This window comes from Mobula hypostoma, chromosome 5 (assembly GCF_963921235.1).
Source record: "Mobula hypostoma chromosome 5, sMobHyp1.1, whole genome shotgun sequence".
In the NCBI taxonomy this organism is placed as follows: Eukaryota; Metazoa; Chordata; class Chondrichthyes; order Myliobatiformes; family Myliobatidae; genus Mobula; species Mobula hypostoma.
The window spans coordinates 160,131,110-160,149,784 of NC_086101.1; the positions used below are offsets into that span (position 1 = coordinate 160,131,110).

The 18,675-nt window shown below is 40.6% G+C and overlaps 1 protein-coding gene across 2 annotated transcripts in view; it reads left to right on the forward strand.

Moving 5' to 3' along the window:
• Positions 1–18,675, forward strand: part of arhgef28a (Rho guanine nucleotide exchange factor (GEF) 28a) — a 410,055-nt gene that overhangs the window by 299,086 nt on the left and 92,294 nt on the right. For both annotated transcript variants that reach the window (XM_063049236.1, XM_063049238.1), the window contains 6 exons: positions 1,876–2,126; positions 2,910–3,035; positions 3,126–3,243; positions 9,070–9,324; positions 9,707–9,783; positions 15,330–15,508. In XM_063049236.1, coding sequence (XP_062905306.1) covers positions 1,876–2,126; positions 2,910–3,035; positions 3,126–3,243; positions 9,070–9,324; positions 9,707–9,783; positions 15,330–15,508 — 1,006 coding nt within the window. The remainder of the gene's footprint in view (positions 1–1,875; positions 2,127–2,909; positions 3,036–3,125; positions 3,244–9,069; positions 9,325–9,706; positions 9,784–15,329; positions 15,509–18,675) is intronic.

Genomic DNA, 18,675 nt, shown 5'->3' on the forward strand with positions numbered 1-18,675 from the left:
ATTGCAGGAACTACTGATCTCTTGGGATTTTCACATGCAACAGTCTCAAGTGTTTACTGAGGATGGTGTAAAAAACAAGAAAAAAACATCCAATGGCTGTTCTATGGGCAAAAACACCTTGTTAATGAGAAAGGTCGGAGGAGAATGGCCAGACTGGTTCAAGCTGTCAGGAAGGTGACAGTTACTCAAATAGCCTTGTGTTACAACAGTGATGTGCAGAAGAGAATTTCTGAATGCACGACATATCAAACCTTGTATTGGATAGGCTATGACAGGAGAAGACCATGAACATACACACAGTAGCCATTTTATTAGGTACTTAATTATGTGGCCACTGTGTATATTTGGTTCTTTGGTCATGTTAAGAGTAATACCAGTGTTCTGCTTTGGATGTCAAAATTTAGTCGACTCCATTTGGGCACTAGCCTACAAAGTACCCAGGACATCTTTAGGGAGCGGTGTCTCAGAAAGGCAGCATCCATTATTAAGGACCTCCAGCACCCAGGGCACGCCCTTTTCTCATTGTTACCATCAGGTAGGAGGTACAGAAGCCTGAAGCCACACACTTTTTTGCATCAGTATTTACTCAGGAAACTGGCATAGCGTATATGGAAGGGAAACAAAACTGTCACGGAGAATATAGAGATTAAAGAGGAGGAGGTGCTTGCTCTCTTACAGCAAATAAAGGTAGATAAATCCCCTGGGCCTGACATGATATTTCCTCGGACCTTGAGAGAGACTAGTGTAGAAATTGCAGGGTCCTGGCAGAAATATTTAAAATGTCCTTAGCCACGGGTGCAGTGCCAGAGGATTGGAGGGTAGCTCATGTTGTTCCGTTGTTTAAAAAAGGCTCCAAAAGTAAACCAGGTAATTATAGGCCAGTGAGCCTGACATCAGTAGTAGGTAAATTATTGGAAGGTGTTCTGAGAGATCGGATATACAAGTATTTGGACTGCCAAGGGCTGATTAAGGTTAGTCGGCACAGCTTTGTGCGTGGTAGATCGTGTTTAATGAATCTTGTAGAGTTTTTCAAGGAGGTTACCAAGAAAGTAGATGAAGGAAACATGGACTTTAATAAGGCCTTTGAGGGGGGGATTTGCTAGAGGTTTAGTAAATTATGAGGGGTATAGACAGAGTAAATGCGAGTAGGCTCTTTCCACTTAGATTATGAGAAATAAATACGAGAGGACATGGCTTTTGGGTGAAAGGGGAAAGGTTTAGGGGGAACATTAGGGGGAACTTCTTCACTCAGAGAGTGGTGGGAGTGTGGAACGAGCTGCCATCTGATGTGGTAAATGAGGGCTCACTCTTACGTTTTAAGAATAAGTTGGATAGATACATGGATGGGAGAGGTCTGGAAGGTTATGGACTTGGTGCAGGTCAATGGGACTAGCGGAATAAAGTTTCAGCACAGACAAGAAGGGCTGAATGGTCTGTTTTCTGTGTTGTAGTGTTCTATAGTTCTGCAGTTCACTCAGCGACTCAGAAACAGCTTCTTCCCCTCTGCCATCTGATTCCTGAGTGGACATTGAACCCATAAACACTACCTCACTTTTTAAAATATTTATTATTTCTGTTTTTGTGTGATTTTTAATCTATTCAATATACATATTCTGTAATTGATTTATTTCTTCTTATTATTATTTTTTCTACTTCTTCTATATTATGTATTGCACTGAACTGCTGCTGCTAAGTTAATGAATTTCATGACACATGCCGCTGATAATAGACCTGATTCTGATTCTGAAATAATATAACAAAGCAATTAATTTCTGTTGGGTACCTGACTCCGAGTATGCCCGGGAATTTCTTGTATATGTCATGTAAACTGACACCTCAGTCTTAAACACTAAATTATTTCTTGTTCACTTTCAGAGCTGATGCAGACAGAGATGCACCACGTTCAGACCCTGGAGATAATGTCAGAAATTTATAGGAAGGGCATGAAGGAGGAGCTGCAAATAGATCACAACGTCATTGACAAAATATTTCCCTCTTTGGATGGGCTATTAGAAATTCACAAGCATTTTTTCTTCTGCTTGAAAGAGAGGCGCCGGGAGTCTTTCGAGGAAAACAGTGAAAGGAACTTTTTTATTCATAAAATTGGTGATATCCTTTTACAACAGGTAGTGTGAGAGTAAGAGGAGCAGAAATATTTGCAAAATATCTCTTGGAATGTGGTAGATATGAAATGTTGTCTGTTGCAGAATATAAAATAATGCAGAAGTTTTACTTCCAGTAGTTTTGCGGAAACTAGTTGAGTAAACGATTAATGTGACCTAATTACGTAACAATCCCAAAACAGATGGACAAGAACTTATTTAAATAGAAAACTGTATTAACAGAATGGGTACAAAAGGCACCCATCCAAAAAGATTCACTCTATTTGGTGGATCCTAGTGACATCAGGCCCTCTGGCATGAACTTCGCTCAGATTTAAAATCAAAGTAATTTATTTTGATTTGAGTGCTACAAGTTCAAAGGTAGGACAACCCCCTGTGCCGCTACACAGAAATGATTTGATTGTTTATCAGTTGGGTGACTTTAGAACAAGCAGCAATAGAAATGAACATTAAAGTTGAGATTAAAGAAGTATAAGATAAAATGGTGGCTTTGTATGCAGCAGGATGTGATTTGGGACAGCTAATGATTTAATCATCTTGCAGCTTTGAGAAGTCATAAGTTCCTAGAAAACTTTTAAAATTTATATACTGTTACCTTGCTTGACAACGGCAAAGTTCAAATGATTCATCTATGTAAAATTCTTTGTTATTTTTCCTGATCCATATAATTTTTATTCCAATACTATCTCTGGCAAACAGTCTGCTTTGATTTCATTGCTTGATTTATTTTAGATGTCCTAGAGGAGTGAGCCACTTATTGGGACCACAATCATTCTTCATGTTTAGTTTACAGATGAGAATGCCAATAAGTTGAAGCACTCCTATGGTGAATTTTGCAGCCATCATAATGAGGCCGTCAGTTTATTTAAAGAACTGCAACAACAAAACAAGAAATTTCAGAACTTTATCCGAGTAAGTATTCATTGTCAGTTTTCACTACAAGACGAAATATTGCAAAGCAAGATTTTTCAACCTACCTTGCATTCTGTTTTTCCTTTTTAGCAACAAAGCAACAATCTACAAGTCCGACGCCTTGGTGTCCCTGAATGTATACTATTAGTTACCCAACGCATCACCAAATACCCAGTCCTGCTTGAACGTTTACTACAGTACACAGAAGGTATATTTTGGGTTGACTTTCTATGCTGTTTTATAAAACTGTGGAGTCCTACGCTACCTTAGTTTTCACTTCTCTAATCTATATATAACGATTTGATATAGTCTAGCAGTTAGGGTTCCTGGTTTTCACCAGTGTGGCCTGGGTTCAACTCCCAGTGTTGGAATTACAGTTTTGGAGTGGCACAGTAGTGTAGTGGTTAGTGTAATGCCATTATGGGCTCAATTCCTGTCAAAAGTTTGTACGTTCTCCTGTGATCACGTGAATTCTCCGGGTGCTGTAGTTTCCTTCCACATTTCAAAGACTACTCATTAGTAGGTTAATTGGTCATATGGGTGTAATTGGGTGGTATGGTGCCATTGGGCTGGGAGGACCTGTTAACATGCCGTAGTTCCAAATAAGAACAATAATTATAAAAGGATCTGAGTTGTCCAGAAGTTGAGAAAGATATTACATAAATGCCAATAGTTATTATTTTTTCACAATGACAATAATCTAGTTTTGGAGTAAATTATGGTAATTTAATTACTAGGTAATCATAGGTGCTGCTGATATTTAATGCAGGTAATCAAATGACATTTCACTAAAGATTAGATAACATTAATTAGAAAGACACATTAGAAGATACCATTTGAGTCAAATGGTGGTAGAGAGTTGATTTTGGCTTTGTCAACCCTTGAAAAGACCAAACCCTACGTCTCTTCTACTTATTATTTTCATTACCTTGCCACAGCATGGTGAATTGTTGTCAATATATTGAGAGTCGTCAAAAATTTCCTTTTTCTAAACCAGTTTTGGGCCCCTTGTCTAAGGAAAGATGTGCTGGCTACGAAGAGGGTCCAGAGGAGGTTCGCAAGAATGATCCCAGGAATGAAGGGGTTAATAAAGAGCATTTGATGGCTCCAGGTCTGCACTTGCTGAAGTTCAGAAGAATGGGGTCCCCCCCACCCCCACCATTCTCATTGAAGCTCATTGAAACCTATCGAATATTGAAGGACCTACGTAGAGTGGCTTGCAGAGGGTGTTTCCTGTAGTGGGGAACTCTATGACCAGAAGGCACAGCCTCGAAATAGAAGGACTGCCTCCATTTAGAACAGATATGAGGAGGGATTTCTTTAGCCAGAGGGTGGTGAATCTGTGGAATTCAATCCCACAGATGGCTGTGAAGGCTAAATCAATGGGTATATTTAAAGTGGAGTCTGATAGGTTCTTGATTAGTAAGGGCATCAAAGGTTAAGTGGTGAAGGCAGGGGAATAGGGTTGAGAGGGAAAATAGATCAGTCATTATTGAATAAAGCAGCAGACTTAATGGGCCGAATGCTCTAATTCTACTATTATGCCTTATAGAATTATGACCTCTCAGTGAGAAATGCAAGTAGCTGGTGTTTTGTGTATGTACCTGCTTTTCTAGATACATTCTCCAAGAGCATTGAGACACTTCCCCTACCACATCCATCAATCTCAGAAAGTAACACACATCAAAGTTGCTGGTGAACGCAGCAGGCCAGGCAGCATCTCTAGGAAGAGATACAGTCGACGTTTCAGGCCGAGACCCTTCGAAAGTTGCTGATTGCATGGTTTCAGTAGTGTTGATTAGAGTGAGCTGGACGAGTGTCGTAATCCTGCCTCTTCATAATTTTTGACAGTTGAGTGCAAATCTAAAGATAAGCTTTTTTTTTAAAATAAACATTTCTGAAGATGTTTAAAACTTGTGGGAGTTACTGTACTAATTCAGTTGCACAACTTACTGGATAATTCAAGTTTTGTGAAGAAATTCTAATAGTGCAAATATTATATCATATAGTTCAAAGTTCGAAGTAACTATTATTAAAATGTGTATATGTACGTTACCATACGGGGGGGGGTGATTGATAAGTTTGTGGCCTAAGGTAGAAGGAGTCAATTTTAGAAAACCTAGCACATTTATTTTTCAACATAGTCCCCTCCTACATGTACACACTTAGTCCAGCGGTTGTGGAGCATACGGATCCCTTCTTTATAGAAGTGGTCCACAGCAGGGGTGATTGACGGGTTCATGGCCTAAGGTAGAAGGAGATGAGTTATTAACTTCAAACTTTCTGCATTATCACTCAAAGAGTTGAACTGCACGTGCATGTAACGAGAGCGTCTTGGACCTGCAGATGGTCCATAGCTGGGGTGATTGATAAGTTCGTGGCCTTGGGTAGAAGAAGATGAGTTATACAGCTCTTGTTACGTGCACGTGCAGTTCAACTCTTCGAGTGAAAATGCAGAAAGTTTGAAGTTAATAACTCATCTCCTTCTACCTTAGGCCACAAACTTATCAATCACCCCTACTGTGGACTACTTCTGGAGGTCCAAGACACTGACTTCTACAAAGAAGGGGTCCATATGCTCCACAACCGCTGGAGTAGGTGTGTAAATGTAGGAAAAATAAATGTGCTAGGTTTTCTAAAATTGACTCCGTCTACCTTAGGCCACAAACTTATCAATCACCCCTTGTATGCAACCCTGAGAGTCGTTTCCTTGCAGGCATACTCAGTAAATCCAAGAACTATAATAGAATCAATGAAAGACCACACCCAACAGGACAGACAAGCCGCCAATGTACAAAAGATAACTAACTATGGAAATACAAAAGAAAAAAGAAATAATAAGAATAAATAAATATCAAGAACATGAAATGAGGAGCCCTTGAAAGTGAGCCCATAGGATGTGGTATCAGTTCAGTGATGGGGCGAGTGATGTTGAATGAAGTTATTCCCACGAGTTCAAGAGCCTGATGGTTGAGGAGTAATAATTGTTCCTGAACCTGGGAGTGTGGGTTCTGAGATGTCTCTGTTTTCATCCTGAGGGAAGAAAGCCTGTCCGCGGTGGTGGGGGTTGCTGATGATGGATGCTGCTTTTCTGCAACAGCACTCCATGTAGATGTGCTCGATGTTGCGGAGTGCTTTACCTGTGATGGACTGGGCCATATCCACTGCTTTTTGTAGGATTCAGACCTGCTTTGTTTGCCACGCGTACATTAAAACATGGAAGTGTACAGTGAAATGTGTCATTTGCATCGAATCGAATCAGCGAGGATTATGCTGGGCAGCCAGCAAGCCTAACAACGCTTCTGGCACCAATACTGCAGCCTGCAGCTTACTATCTCTAACAGTATGACTTCGGAATGTGGGTGGCATCAGGAGTCATGTGGAGAAAATACAAAACCCTTGCATGCTGCAGCAGGAATTGAGACCTGATTGGTGATTGCTGCCGCTGTAATAGGGTTACACTAACAGCTGTACTACTGTGCTGTACACATTTATGGTACCCTTAGATTACACGTGCATAAGAAATAGCTTTCATCATTACACTGCTGACTACTACTGCAAATATGAGGCCATTCATGCAGCAGTGAATCCTGGTACTACTGACAGTGGTTACCATTGTTAGCGGTGTCATTACTTTTCCAGTATGAAGAGGGCCTCCAGTCTCTGTGAATAGCTCACATTATTTGTGCAATTTCCTCCAGTCCTTATCAGAAAATCTTGGAGCCTTCTGTAGTGTTGTGCCTTTTTCCCATGGCCCTCGGGTCAGAAAAATGGTTTGATATCATTTGTTAGCACCTCTTGCTGCCCCTTATGAGTTGCAAAGTTTTTAAGAAGTTTAGTTAAGTATACTTTTGTGATTGCAACTTTGCTGGCAGGGTTGGCACTTATTCCCCATCCCTCATGGCCCTCGAGAATGTGGTGGTGGGCAGCTCACTTCAGTAATATCTTGTGGAGCTTCAAGTGTTTCATAGACATTGTTGTACTGCTGAGCGGTGCAGTATTAAGGTGTGTGCATACTTACTTGTCAATAAGCAAACAGCAGGAAATTTGCACACAAAGCAGCCCCTCCCCACCTCTGGCTCCTGTAGCATTACTCCCTCTTTATACTGGCTATCTCCCCTCTCCACTCTCAATCCCTCAGGAACTCAGCCTGCTGAGTTATCCAGCAGGTTGTCTGTTATTCCAGATTTTAGCATTTGCAGTCTGTCTCTTCACTTAGAAAGATAATTTTTAGGGTACGTGATTGCGGGTCCATGTGGAAAATATACCAATGTATATGATGTAATGTTGCAAAATGCTTTTCTGCGTGCATGAATTGTCTGTTTTAAATTCAAGCTGCACAATCCATTGAATTTTTTAGTTCACACTGCAGGGTAGATGCTAGAATGATAAGTGTAGCCTGCTTTAAAAATTCTCTGGTTATAGCTTGTGTCCATAAAGTCCTGGTGTGAGGTGATATACAGTAGAATCTTGTATAAATTTTGCAGAATCTGAAAGATCTATATCTCTAATTTGGCCTTTTGCAGTTTCCAGTCATAGCAAATGCAGCATGTTTACTTCAGTTCTGGAACAAGCACAAATGCACTGTTCAGCCAAATTTAAAAGGCAGGAGTAATATTTCATAGACTGGAAATTTCCACATATGAAAGTGTCTTGATGGTCCTATTTATGATTGAGAGTTTATGGCAAACATAGTGGTAACAGTAGCCAGATGTAAACTGCCAGTACTCCTTATTGTTTGGAAACTCATATTTCTGACTCTGTTTAAAACTTATAAGAGTTACAATACTGATTCAATTCCACAACTTATTGGATAATTCAAGTTTTGTGAAGAACTTGCAATATTGCCCTAGAATCATATAGTTCAAAGTTCAAAGTAAATTTATTATCAAGGTCTTTACGTGTCACCATATACAACCCTGAGATTTGTCTTCTTGCAAGCATAGTCAGTAAATTCAAAAGCTATAACAGAATCAGTGAAAGACTGCACCCGACAGTGCGGACGAACAACCAATGTGCAAAAAACAACAAACTGTGCAAATACAAAAAAAGAAATAATAAATAAATAAATAAGCAAGCAAGCAAGCAATACGTGTCAGGAACGTGAGATGAAGAGTCCTTGAAAGTGAGTCCATAGGCTCTGGGCACAGTTCAATGATGGGACAAGTGAAGTTGAGTGAAGTCATAGCTACTGGTTCAAGAGCCTGATGGTTCTTAAACCTGGTGATGTGGGTCCTGAGGCTCCTGTACCTTCTTCCTGATTGCAGCAATGAGAAGACAGTTTGTCCTGGGTGGTGGGAGTCCCTGATTATAGATGCTGCTTTCCTGCAACAGTGCTCCATGTGGATGTGCTCATTGGTGGGGAGGTCTTTACCCACGATGGACTGGGCTATACCCTCTAATTTTGTAGGATTTCTCGTTCAAGGCCATTGGTGTTTCCATACTAAGTTCTGATACAACCAGTGAACATATTCTCCACCACACATGTATAGAAGAAAATGGGCCCCTTAACCTACAGTAGTTCATCCATGCCAACCAAATTGCCTACCTCAGTTAAGATTAGCTTTATTTGTCACATGTAACATCAAAACATACAGTGAAATGTGTTGTCTTCCATCAAATAAAGTCAGCGAGGATTGTGCTGGGCAGTCTGCAAATGAAATGGCACCATACTTGACCATAACTTGCTAACCATAACCATATTATATTTGGAACGTGGGAGGAAACTGGAGCACCCAGAGGAAACCCATACAGTCACGGGGAGGATGTGCAAACTCCTTACTGACAATGGTGAGAATTAAAACCCGATCTTACTGCTGGTGCTGGGAAGTGTTGCACTAACTGCTGCATTACTGAGCTACCCACTGTAAACCCCATTTGTCTCCTTTAAATGCCATGCTGTGCAAAGTTATAAGACGTGAATCAGTAAATATGATTCAGGCATCCATGTCACTCCTGACCATCAAGGAATTTTATGTATAGGTATGTGCCTGAATAATAATGGACTGAAATTTGGTTGTATTCTTATTCCCAGAAGGGACAGAAGAAAATGAGGATGTGGCTAGATCTCTTGCTATGATAAAGGACATAATCACATCAATAGATACAAAGGTCAACAAATATGAGAAAGAGCAAAAACTACTTGATATCTTAAGTAGGTTTGAAAACAAAACATATGCCAAGTTGAAGAATGGCCGTGCATTCAGGAAGCAAGATCTGACCAGCCGGGACAGAGAGTTACAGCATGAAGGTTCAATGTATTGGAAAACAGCCACAGGACGATTGAAAGGTAAAATAGCACCAATATTAAAAATTATATTTTCACTGTGCAGTTTTGAAAATTGAGTGGTGTACTGAAAAATATATATAGTTATAAATCATTTGTTACCATGCAGTAAAATAAGCATTGACATCATGGATGGATGTGATCTCATTCAACACCTGCAGTATTCTGTCCACTCCTGTGAACTTGCTGTTTGCAATTCATTTCCTGTTTCTGACCCCCAGTGGTACTGGTTTTAAGAGGTGGTACTTTTCACTAGGGTGAAGGAGTGGAGGAACATTTCATACACAAGCTGCTTAAAGCCAGGAAAGAAATGGGAAGGGAGCATTCCATAAATAATTTGGGATGAGACAGTGTCCTTGTTTTAAGTGTTGTTACTTTGTTTCAGATATCACTGCTCTGCTCCTTACCGATGTGCTGATTTTCCTGCAGGATAAAGACCAAAAGTATACGTTTGCCACTGTGGTAAGTGCACCGTGGTTTGTCTTAAGATTGTTTTACCACCGAAGGTCAGGAAAGAGTCTGTGGAAATTCTGTCTCTTGCTGGTACAGAGGATTCCGGTTTATTGGGCCATCGAATCAGGGCAGCTGCTTATCTGGGACAACTCTTAAAGAATCGAGAAAATAGCCGGGATTTCCTTTGTTTATTTTGGACACTATGCCATTTAATTGGGACAGGAGGCTATTTAATTTTCTTGTTTTTATTTGGAGATATAGGCCCTTCTAGCCCTCAAGCTGTACTGCCCCACACCCCCTGACAATCCAGATTCGACACTAGTTAGAAACCGCTGCCAAACAGTTTATAAATAGTGTCAGTTGTGTACGTTCGTGGTCAAAAAGCAGTGATTTTTCTCACTGATAGTTGGTGAGAAATAAGCAGTAAGGCAATTTGGAACTGTTTTGCTGTCTGTGCTTTCAAGCATTCAGGCTTGGAGGTGCCAGAAACGGCTGGGAGTGAAAATGAAACTATTTCACTACTTCAGTAAATTAGGAATTACAAAGAATTTGAAGGTATCAACAATCATCTTGATTGTTAAAATGAAAATGAAGATTTTGAGGATGCAATCATCGAAAGCATTGTATGATGGCAGTCTATTATCTGCACTGGGTGTCTGTGCTGACTTTGTTCACTTACAGTCAGTCAACAGAATACAGCAGCGTACACTAGATCCATCGATAATTATTAGGAGCTAGTACAGAGTTTTATAGTACTGTAGAGGTGTTGGTAGTGTTCTAATTTGTTCTGTAATTAATCTGAATACATAATATGGCAGGGGGATTGGAACCAGGATGATAGAGCTGAGGATGAGCAGCAGGTTTACAAGTAGATGATGGATGTGAAATGAATGTAAAGAAGGACAAGCCAATGAATGGGTACAAATGCAGACAGAGTAAAGAATTAAATTGTACCACAGAGGAAAAATTCAAAGGGGCAAAGCATGCAGAACTGAAGGTGATGTATTTAAATGCATGGCATTCGGAATAAGGTGGACGAACTCGTGGTGAAATAGAGATTGGTCAGTATGATGTTGTGGCCATCACCGATTTGTGGCTGAAAGAAGGCCATAGTTGGGATCTTAACATCGAAGAATATGCTTTGTATCGAAAGGACAAGCAGAAAGGCATAGGTGGTGGTATGGCTCCGTTGGTAAGAGATGGAATTACATTTTTAGAACGAAGTGACAAAGAGTCAGAGAATGTTGAATCTTTTTGGGTGGAATTAAGAAACTGCAAGGTAAAAAAAGTCATTATGGGAATCATATATAGGTTTCCAAATAGTAACCAAGATGTGGAGCTGAGATTGCAAAGGGGACTGGAAAGAGAATGTCATAAGGGTAATGTCACAATTGTATTCAGGGACTTCAATATGCAAGGGAATTGGGAAAATCAGGTTGGTGTTGGATTGCAAGAGGGAGAATTTGTTGAATAACTACAAAATGGCTTTTCAGAGGAACTTGTGCATGAGCCTACTCATGGAAAGGCTATCTTAGATTGGGTGTTGTGTAATAACCCAGATCTTATTATGGAGCTTAACCTAAGGGAACCCTTAAGAGGCAGTGATCATGATATGATTGAATTCATACTGCAATTTGAGAGGGTGCAGTATAAGTCACATGTATCAATATTGCAATGGAATAAAGAGAATTACAGAGGCATGAGAGAGGAGCTTGTTCCGGTGGATTGGAGGAGGATACTGGCGGAGGTGACAGCAGAGCAGAAGTGGCCGAAGCTTCTGGGAATAGTTCACAAGGCGCAGGATAGATATTTTCTACAGAAGAAGTTGTTCCCAAATGGCAGATGTAAGCAAACGTGGCTGACACAGGAAGTTAAGGACTGCATAAAAGCCAAGGAACGGGCATATAAGGTAGCAAAAGTGAGTGGGAGGTTGGATGATTGGGAAGCTTTTAAGATATAACAAACAAGAGAAAATCCGCAGATTCTGGACATCCAAGTAATGCATAAAAATGCTGGAGGGACTCAGCAGGCCAGGCAGCATCTATGGAAAAGAATAGAGTGCTTGACTGCCTCCAGCATTTTGTGTGTGTTAAGAAAAAAGCTGTAAGAAGAGAAAAGATGAAATATGAGGGCAGAGTAGCCAATAATATAAAGCAGGATACTGAAAGTTTTGAGAGTTGATATTGAACCACTGGAAAATAATGCTAGTGAAGTATAATGGGGGACCAAGAAATGGCAGATAAACTTAATGGGTACTTTGTATTAGTCTTCGCTAGAGGTCAGTGAGTATCAGGGAGTAGGGGTGCCATTGCAATTACAAAGGAAAAAGTGCTAGGCAAACTCAAAGGCCTTAATGTGGATAAGTCACTTGGACCAGATGGACTACATCCCAGAGTCCTGAGAGAGGATGCTAAAGAGATAATGGACTCTCAAGAATCACTTGATTCTGGCGTGGTCCCAGAGGACTGGAAGATTGCAAATGTCACTCCACTCTTTAAGAAGGGAGGAAGGCAAAAGAGAAGACGTTGTAGGCCAGTTAGCCTAACCTCTGTGCTTGGGAAAGCGTTGGAGTCTATTATTAAGGATGAGGTTTCAGGGTACTTGAAGACTAATGATAAAATAATTCAAAGTCAGCATAGTTTCTGTAAAGGGAAATCTTGCCTGATAAATCTGTTAGAGTTCTTTGAGGAAGTAACAAGCAGGGTAGACAAAGGAGAGACAGTGAATGCCACTTACTTGGATTTTCAGAAGGCATTTGATAATATGCCACACATGAGGCTGCTAAACAAGATAAAATCCTGTGACGTTACAGGAAATATACTGGCATGTATAAAGGAATGGCTGACAGGCAGGAGACAGCGAGTGGGATAAAGGGGCCTTTTCTGGTTGGTTACCAGTGACTAGTGGTCTTCTTCAGGTGTCAGTATTGGGACCGCTACTTTTCACATTGTTTTTCAATGATTTACATAATGGAATTGATGGCTTTGTGGCAAAGTTTGTGGATGATATGAAGACAGTTGGAGGGGTAGGTAGTGCTGAGGAAGCAATGGATTACAGCTGGACTTAGACAAATTGGAAGAATGGGCAAAAAAGTGGCAGATGGAGTATAGTGTTGGGAAGTGTATGATGATGCATTTTGGTAAAAGGAACAATAGTGAAAGAATGGCTAACAGGCAGGAAGCAGTGAGTGGGATTAAAGGGGGGCCAAATGGGGAGAAAATTCAGACATTAGAGGTGCAGTGGGACTTGGGAGCCATCGTGCAGGACTCCTAGAAGGTTAATTTATAGGCTGAGTCTGTGGTAAAGAAGGCAAATGCAATGTTGGCATTTATTTCAAGGAGAACAGAGTATAAAAACAAGGAGGTTATGCTGAGGCTTATAAGACACTGGTCAGGCTGCGCGGAGTATTGTCAACAGTTTTGGGCCCCATATTGCAGAAAGGATGTATTATCATTGGAGAGAGTTCAGAGGAGGTTCACGAGGATGATTTTGGGAATGAGGGGCTTAACATATGAGGAGTATTTGGCAGCTTTGAGCCTGTACTCACTGTAATTTAGAAGAATGCAGGGGTATCTCATTGAAACCTACTGAATGTTGGAAGGATTTAATAAGATGCATGTGGAGAGGATGTTTCCCATGGTGGGGATATCCAGAACTAGAGGGCACATCCTCAAATTTGAGGTGTGACCTTTTAGTCAGAGGTAAGAAGGAATTTTTTTTAGCCAGAGAGCAGTGAGTCTGTGGAATGTTCCCTCACAAACAAGAGAAAATTTGCAGATGCTGGAAATCCAAGTAAAACACACAAAATGCTGGAGGAACCCAGCAGGCCAGGCAGCATCTATGGAAAAGAGTACAGTTAACATTGTGGATCAAAACCCTTCAACAGGACTGGGTTTGCCGAAGGGTTTGGGCCTGAAATGTTGACTGTACTCTTTTCCATAGATGCTCCCGGCCTGCTGAGTTCCTCCAGCATTCTGCGTGTGTGGCTGTGGAATGCTGTGCAACAGACTGCAGTAGAGGCCAAGTCCTTGGGTGTATTTAAAGTGGAGGTTAATAGATTCCTGATTGGTCAGGGCATCAAAGGATATAGTGAGAAAGTAGGTGAATAGGGTTGAATGGTATCTGGGATCAGCCATAATAGAAACATAGAAAACCTACAACAGATTATAGGCCCTTCGGCCCACAAAACTGTGCGGAACATGTCCTTATCTGAGAAATTACCTCAGGTTACCCATATCCCTCTGTTTTTCTGAGCTCTATGTACCTGTCCAGGAGTCTCTCAAAAGACCCTATCGTATCTGCCTCCACCACTGTTGCCGGCAGCTCATTCCACGCACTCACCACTCTGTGCGGAAAAAACTTACCCCCGACATCTCCTCTGTACCTACTTCCAAGCACCTTAAAACTGTGCCCTCTCATGCTAGCCATTTCAGCCCTGGGAAAAAGCCTCTGACTATCCACTCAATCAATGCCTCTCATCATCTTACACACCTCTATCTGGTCACCTCTCATCCTCCGTCGCTCCAAGGAGAAAAGGCTGAGTTCACTCAACCTATTCTCATAAAGCATGCTTCCCAATCCAGGCAACTTCCTTGTAAATCTCCTGTGCACCCTTTCTATGGTTTCCATATCCTTCCTGTAGTGAGGTGACCAGAAATGATGGAATGGCTCGATGGGCTGAATGGCTTAATTCTGCTCTTATGTCTTAAAGTCTTATGGTCGTATAAATTGTTACTCAGTTAAATAGTAATTTATCATTTTTTAATATATTTTATATATTGGGGCTGCCAATTAATTGGGCCAAAATGTACTGGTACTGATGTGTCCCATTTAACCGCATTGCACGTTATATAGATCAGTAATTACTCATGCCTTCTGTCCCTCATATACATAGTTAAATATAATGACCTATGAAATAGCTACAATACTTGATGCAGTTAATTGTACTCTCACTTACTGTGTGGTATATTGTATATAAATGAGTCATTTGGTGAGAGGTCATAATGGCATCATGTAGAATACTAACACCAAGATTAAGGGAGTTCCTTGCACTGGTGTAGTATAAGGTAAATACTTCTGTTTAAAACTCTGCTGCCCTGTAACTTATTAATATGTTGAACTGACAGGACTCTAGAAGTATCCAAAATCCATCCTAGGGTGTACTGCGTTCTGCTTTACTGCCTTACTGCATTGACTGGTTCCGCAAAATTCTGCATATCTCCACCCTTTCAACAGCAGTCTTGTCCCTCTGCAATATAGGGTCTGTTCCTGTGAACTCCAAATTCATCAGGTGCTTCAAACTTTACTTTTTATGTAAAACCATGATTCCTTATTCCCACATCCAAAATCTCTGCTCCTGTCTCTGTCCTCCCTATGTGTTTGTTTTTCCACTTCCAGACTGAATTGCTTGAAAAAGGATATAATTTAATTATTAAATTAACATACAGTATTGAAATTTTCTTTGCATTAAATTAGGACCACACAACAATAAGACTAAATTACATTACAGTTTGCTTATTGTTTATTCACCTGTCCTTTTTAATTATTCATGCCAGGACCAGAAGCCTGCAGTTATCTTACTGCAGAAATTAATTGTCCGTGAAGTTGCAAATGAGGAACGAGGAATGTTCTTGATCAGTGCTTCATCTGCTGGACCGGAAATGTATGAAATGCACACGAACTCAAAGGAGGACAGGAATAACTGGATGAGACTGATCAGGATGGCAGTAGAGAGGTACGGTAACATGCACCATTTGCACGTCAGATGGGGAGAACTGAAATTATTTGAAGAAAATCAAACGTCTGTTGTATATGATATAGTGCAGTTTAATTTCTGCCTTAATTTAGGCACAATGCATCTAATGGAAGATCATTTTCTTCAAGCACTGAGTATGATAAATTGGAAAGGCAAACTTAATCAGAATTGTTCATTAAGACTGTTTTTGTGCATGTATAATCCATCTCAAGTTCAGTGATATTTGTGGCTCCCTTCAGTGATCTGAGCATCTGTCTAACTTTATGAGAACTTATTCACAATACCTTCAATCTGCTTATCCCATAGGATTTAGCAATTATAAGACCTAGAAAAGAAAATCATGAATTTTCTGCTAATGTTTCTCATTGTCTCTGAAGATGGACTGTGAGATTGGGGCAAAGCACACAAAATGCCTTTTGAGAAGTCCCTATGAAGACTTTTGGCCCAAAACTTCAACTGTTTGTTCATTTCCATAGATGCTGCCTGACCTGCTGAGTTCCTCCAGAATTTTTGTGTTTTGCCTTGGATTTCCAACATCTGCAGATTTTCTTGCGTTTCTATGAGATTAGGTTTGTTACAAAATGTTAAGAAGCTTAATTTCCTGTTAGCTAATTTACAGAACATAATTACAGTTGGGTTCATCATTACACCATAAATCTGAAAATGCTTGAAGCATTAATTCCTCTTGAATATCACTGCCTTCAGAGCCTCTGCTGTGGTGGGAGTTTGTGTTCTTATGGCTGTATTTTTTATGTAATTGTCTTCCTCAGATTTGGCTGGCTGATTAACAAGCACCACCACCTTTACTTTCATCTCCAGAATGTTGTTTCACAAATAGTAATCTAACCTTAACCTTGCAGATCTGATTTCTATAGCATTGTCAGTTTGATAAAAATTACGTTTCTGGACCAGGACAGCTTACCCCATTTTGATTATAGTATCTGGCCAAAGTTCATCTATGAATGTGTGGTGCTGGGACTCTCTGTGAAACATTCTATTTACTCCCCTATTCTTTCTGCCATATCGTCCAATGTCTACTCTCCGCTCTCCTCTGGAAATGTTAGATTTCAAACTGTCCTCACTCGAAGTTCAATCACATAATATTCTCCTTCCTTTCCTCTTCCGCCCTCTGCACTTTGACTCTTCAATCTTCCAGAATATCATAGTCATAGAGAACTACAGCACAGAAACAGGCCCTTTGGCCCATCTAGTCAGTGCTGACCTGTTTTTCCCTAGCTCTATCTCTCTGCACCCAGACCATAGACCTCCTACCACTTCTTCATGGACCTATCTAAACTTCTCTTAAATGTTACAGTTGAACCCACTTCCACTAGCAGTGCATTTCACACTTGCACCACCCTCTAAGTGAAGAAATTCCCCCTCAAGATCTCCTTAAATACTTCATCTTCAACCCTAAACCTATGACCTGTAATTTTAGTCTCACCCAACCTCAGGAGATAAAGCCTGCAAGTATTTACCTTATCTTTCTCCCTCATAATCTTGTATATCTCTCCAAGATCTCCCTTCCTTCTCCTATGCCTCAGGGAATCAAGTCCTAACCTATTCAAACTTTCCCTGAAACTCAGGTCCCCAACCCCCAGAAGCATCCTTGTAAATTTTCTCTACCCTCTTTCAAGCTTATTGTTGTCTTTCGTGTAGGTAGGTTTCATTTCAAATTTGGTTCTGTTTGACTTCCTAAACCATGCCTCCAACAGCTCTGTTCCTGTATTCAAAGATATCTCATTCCTGCTCTTTTCCAAGTATTTTTAATTCTCCCATGGTTTTAATTGTTGACTGGGTTATCCATGGTCATTATTTGTGAACCCAACCTTGTGCAGAATACAGATGACATTCTGTCTTAGCTCAATAATTTAGTTACATTACATCGGAAACAATAAAAGAGTCAGGGACCACTACAGCACAGAAGTAGTCCCTTCTGCCTACCTACTCTGTGTTGGCCTCAACTTCTGCCTTGTACTGTCTACCTGCACCAAGACCATAATCCTCCATATATCTCTCATCCACGTATCTACTTCCCTTAAAGAACAGGCTATAAGTTTCTTATTTCCTCTGTAGTTTAAAAATATTTCTGAGACCAAACCTGGTATTAATTAATAGAGATACAAAACAGTGTAGAAACAGTCCCTATGGCTCAACATACCCACGCTGAACATGGTACCCAACAATCTTGTCCACTGGTGTTGTCAAGCACCAAGGATTTGGCCCATATCTTTTTAACTCCTCCTATCTATGTATTACCCAAATTTCTTGTAAATGTTATCATTAACATGGAGGTGATGGAGGTCCAGTTAAAAATCCATGAATATGGTTGCATTTTTCAATAATTGAATTTAGCATTAGATACATATCAGTTATGTCAAGGTTTAAGAATTATGTCAAGATTTAAGAACCTTCTTTACCGGATGCTGCACCATGCTGTATTTTTCATAGTTAGAGGAATCTTTTGAATTTAAAGTGGATTTAAAGCAATACTCATCCCCTTGCAATTATTTGATTCCTTCAGCAGATCAGAGTGTTAGAGGATCACCATTATTCAATGGGAGTGGCTCAGCTATGTACCCAAAACTCACTGCAAAGTTTTCTATCTAACATATTTACATAATGAAATGAACAGCAGACTTTTTAAAAACGCAAACATGAGGAAATCTGCAGATGCTGAAATTTCAAGCAACACACATAAAAGTTGCTGGTGAACGCAGCAGGCCAGGCAGCATCTCTAGGAAGAGATGTTGCTTGAATGTTTCGGACCGAGACCCTTCGTCAGGGCTAACTGAAAGGAGAGCTAGTAAGAGATTTGAAAGTGGGAGGGGAGGGGGAGATCCGAAATAATAGGAGAAGACAGGAGGGGGAGGGATGGAGCCAAGAGCTGGACAGTTGATTGGCAAAAGGGATATGAGAGGATCATGGGACAGGAGGTCCAAGGAGAAAGAAAAGGGGGAGGGGGAAAAGCCCAGAGGATGGGCAAGGGGTATAGTGAGGGGGACAAGGGAGAAAAAGGAGAGAGAGAAAAAGAATGTGTGTATATAAATAAATAACAGATGGGGTACGAGGGGGAGGTGAGGCATTAGCGGAAGTTAGAGAAGTCAATGTTCATGCCATCAGGTTGGAGGCTACCCAGACAGAAT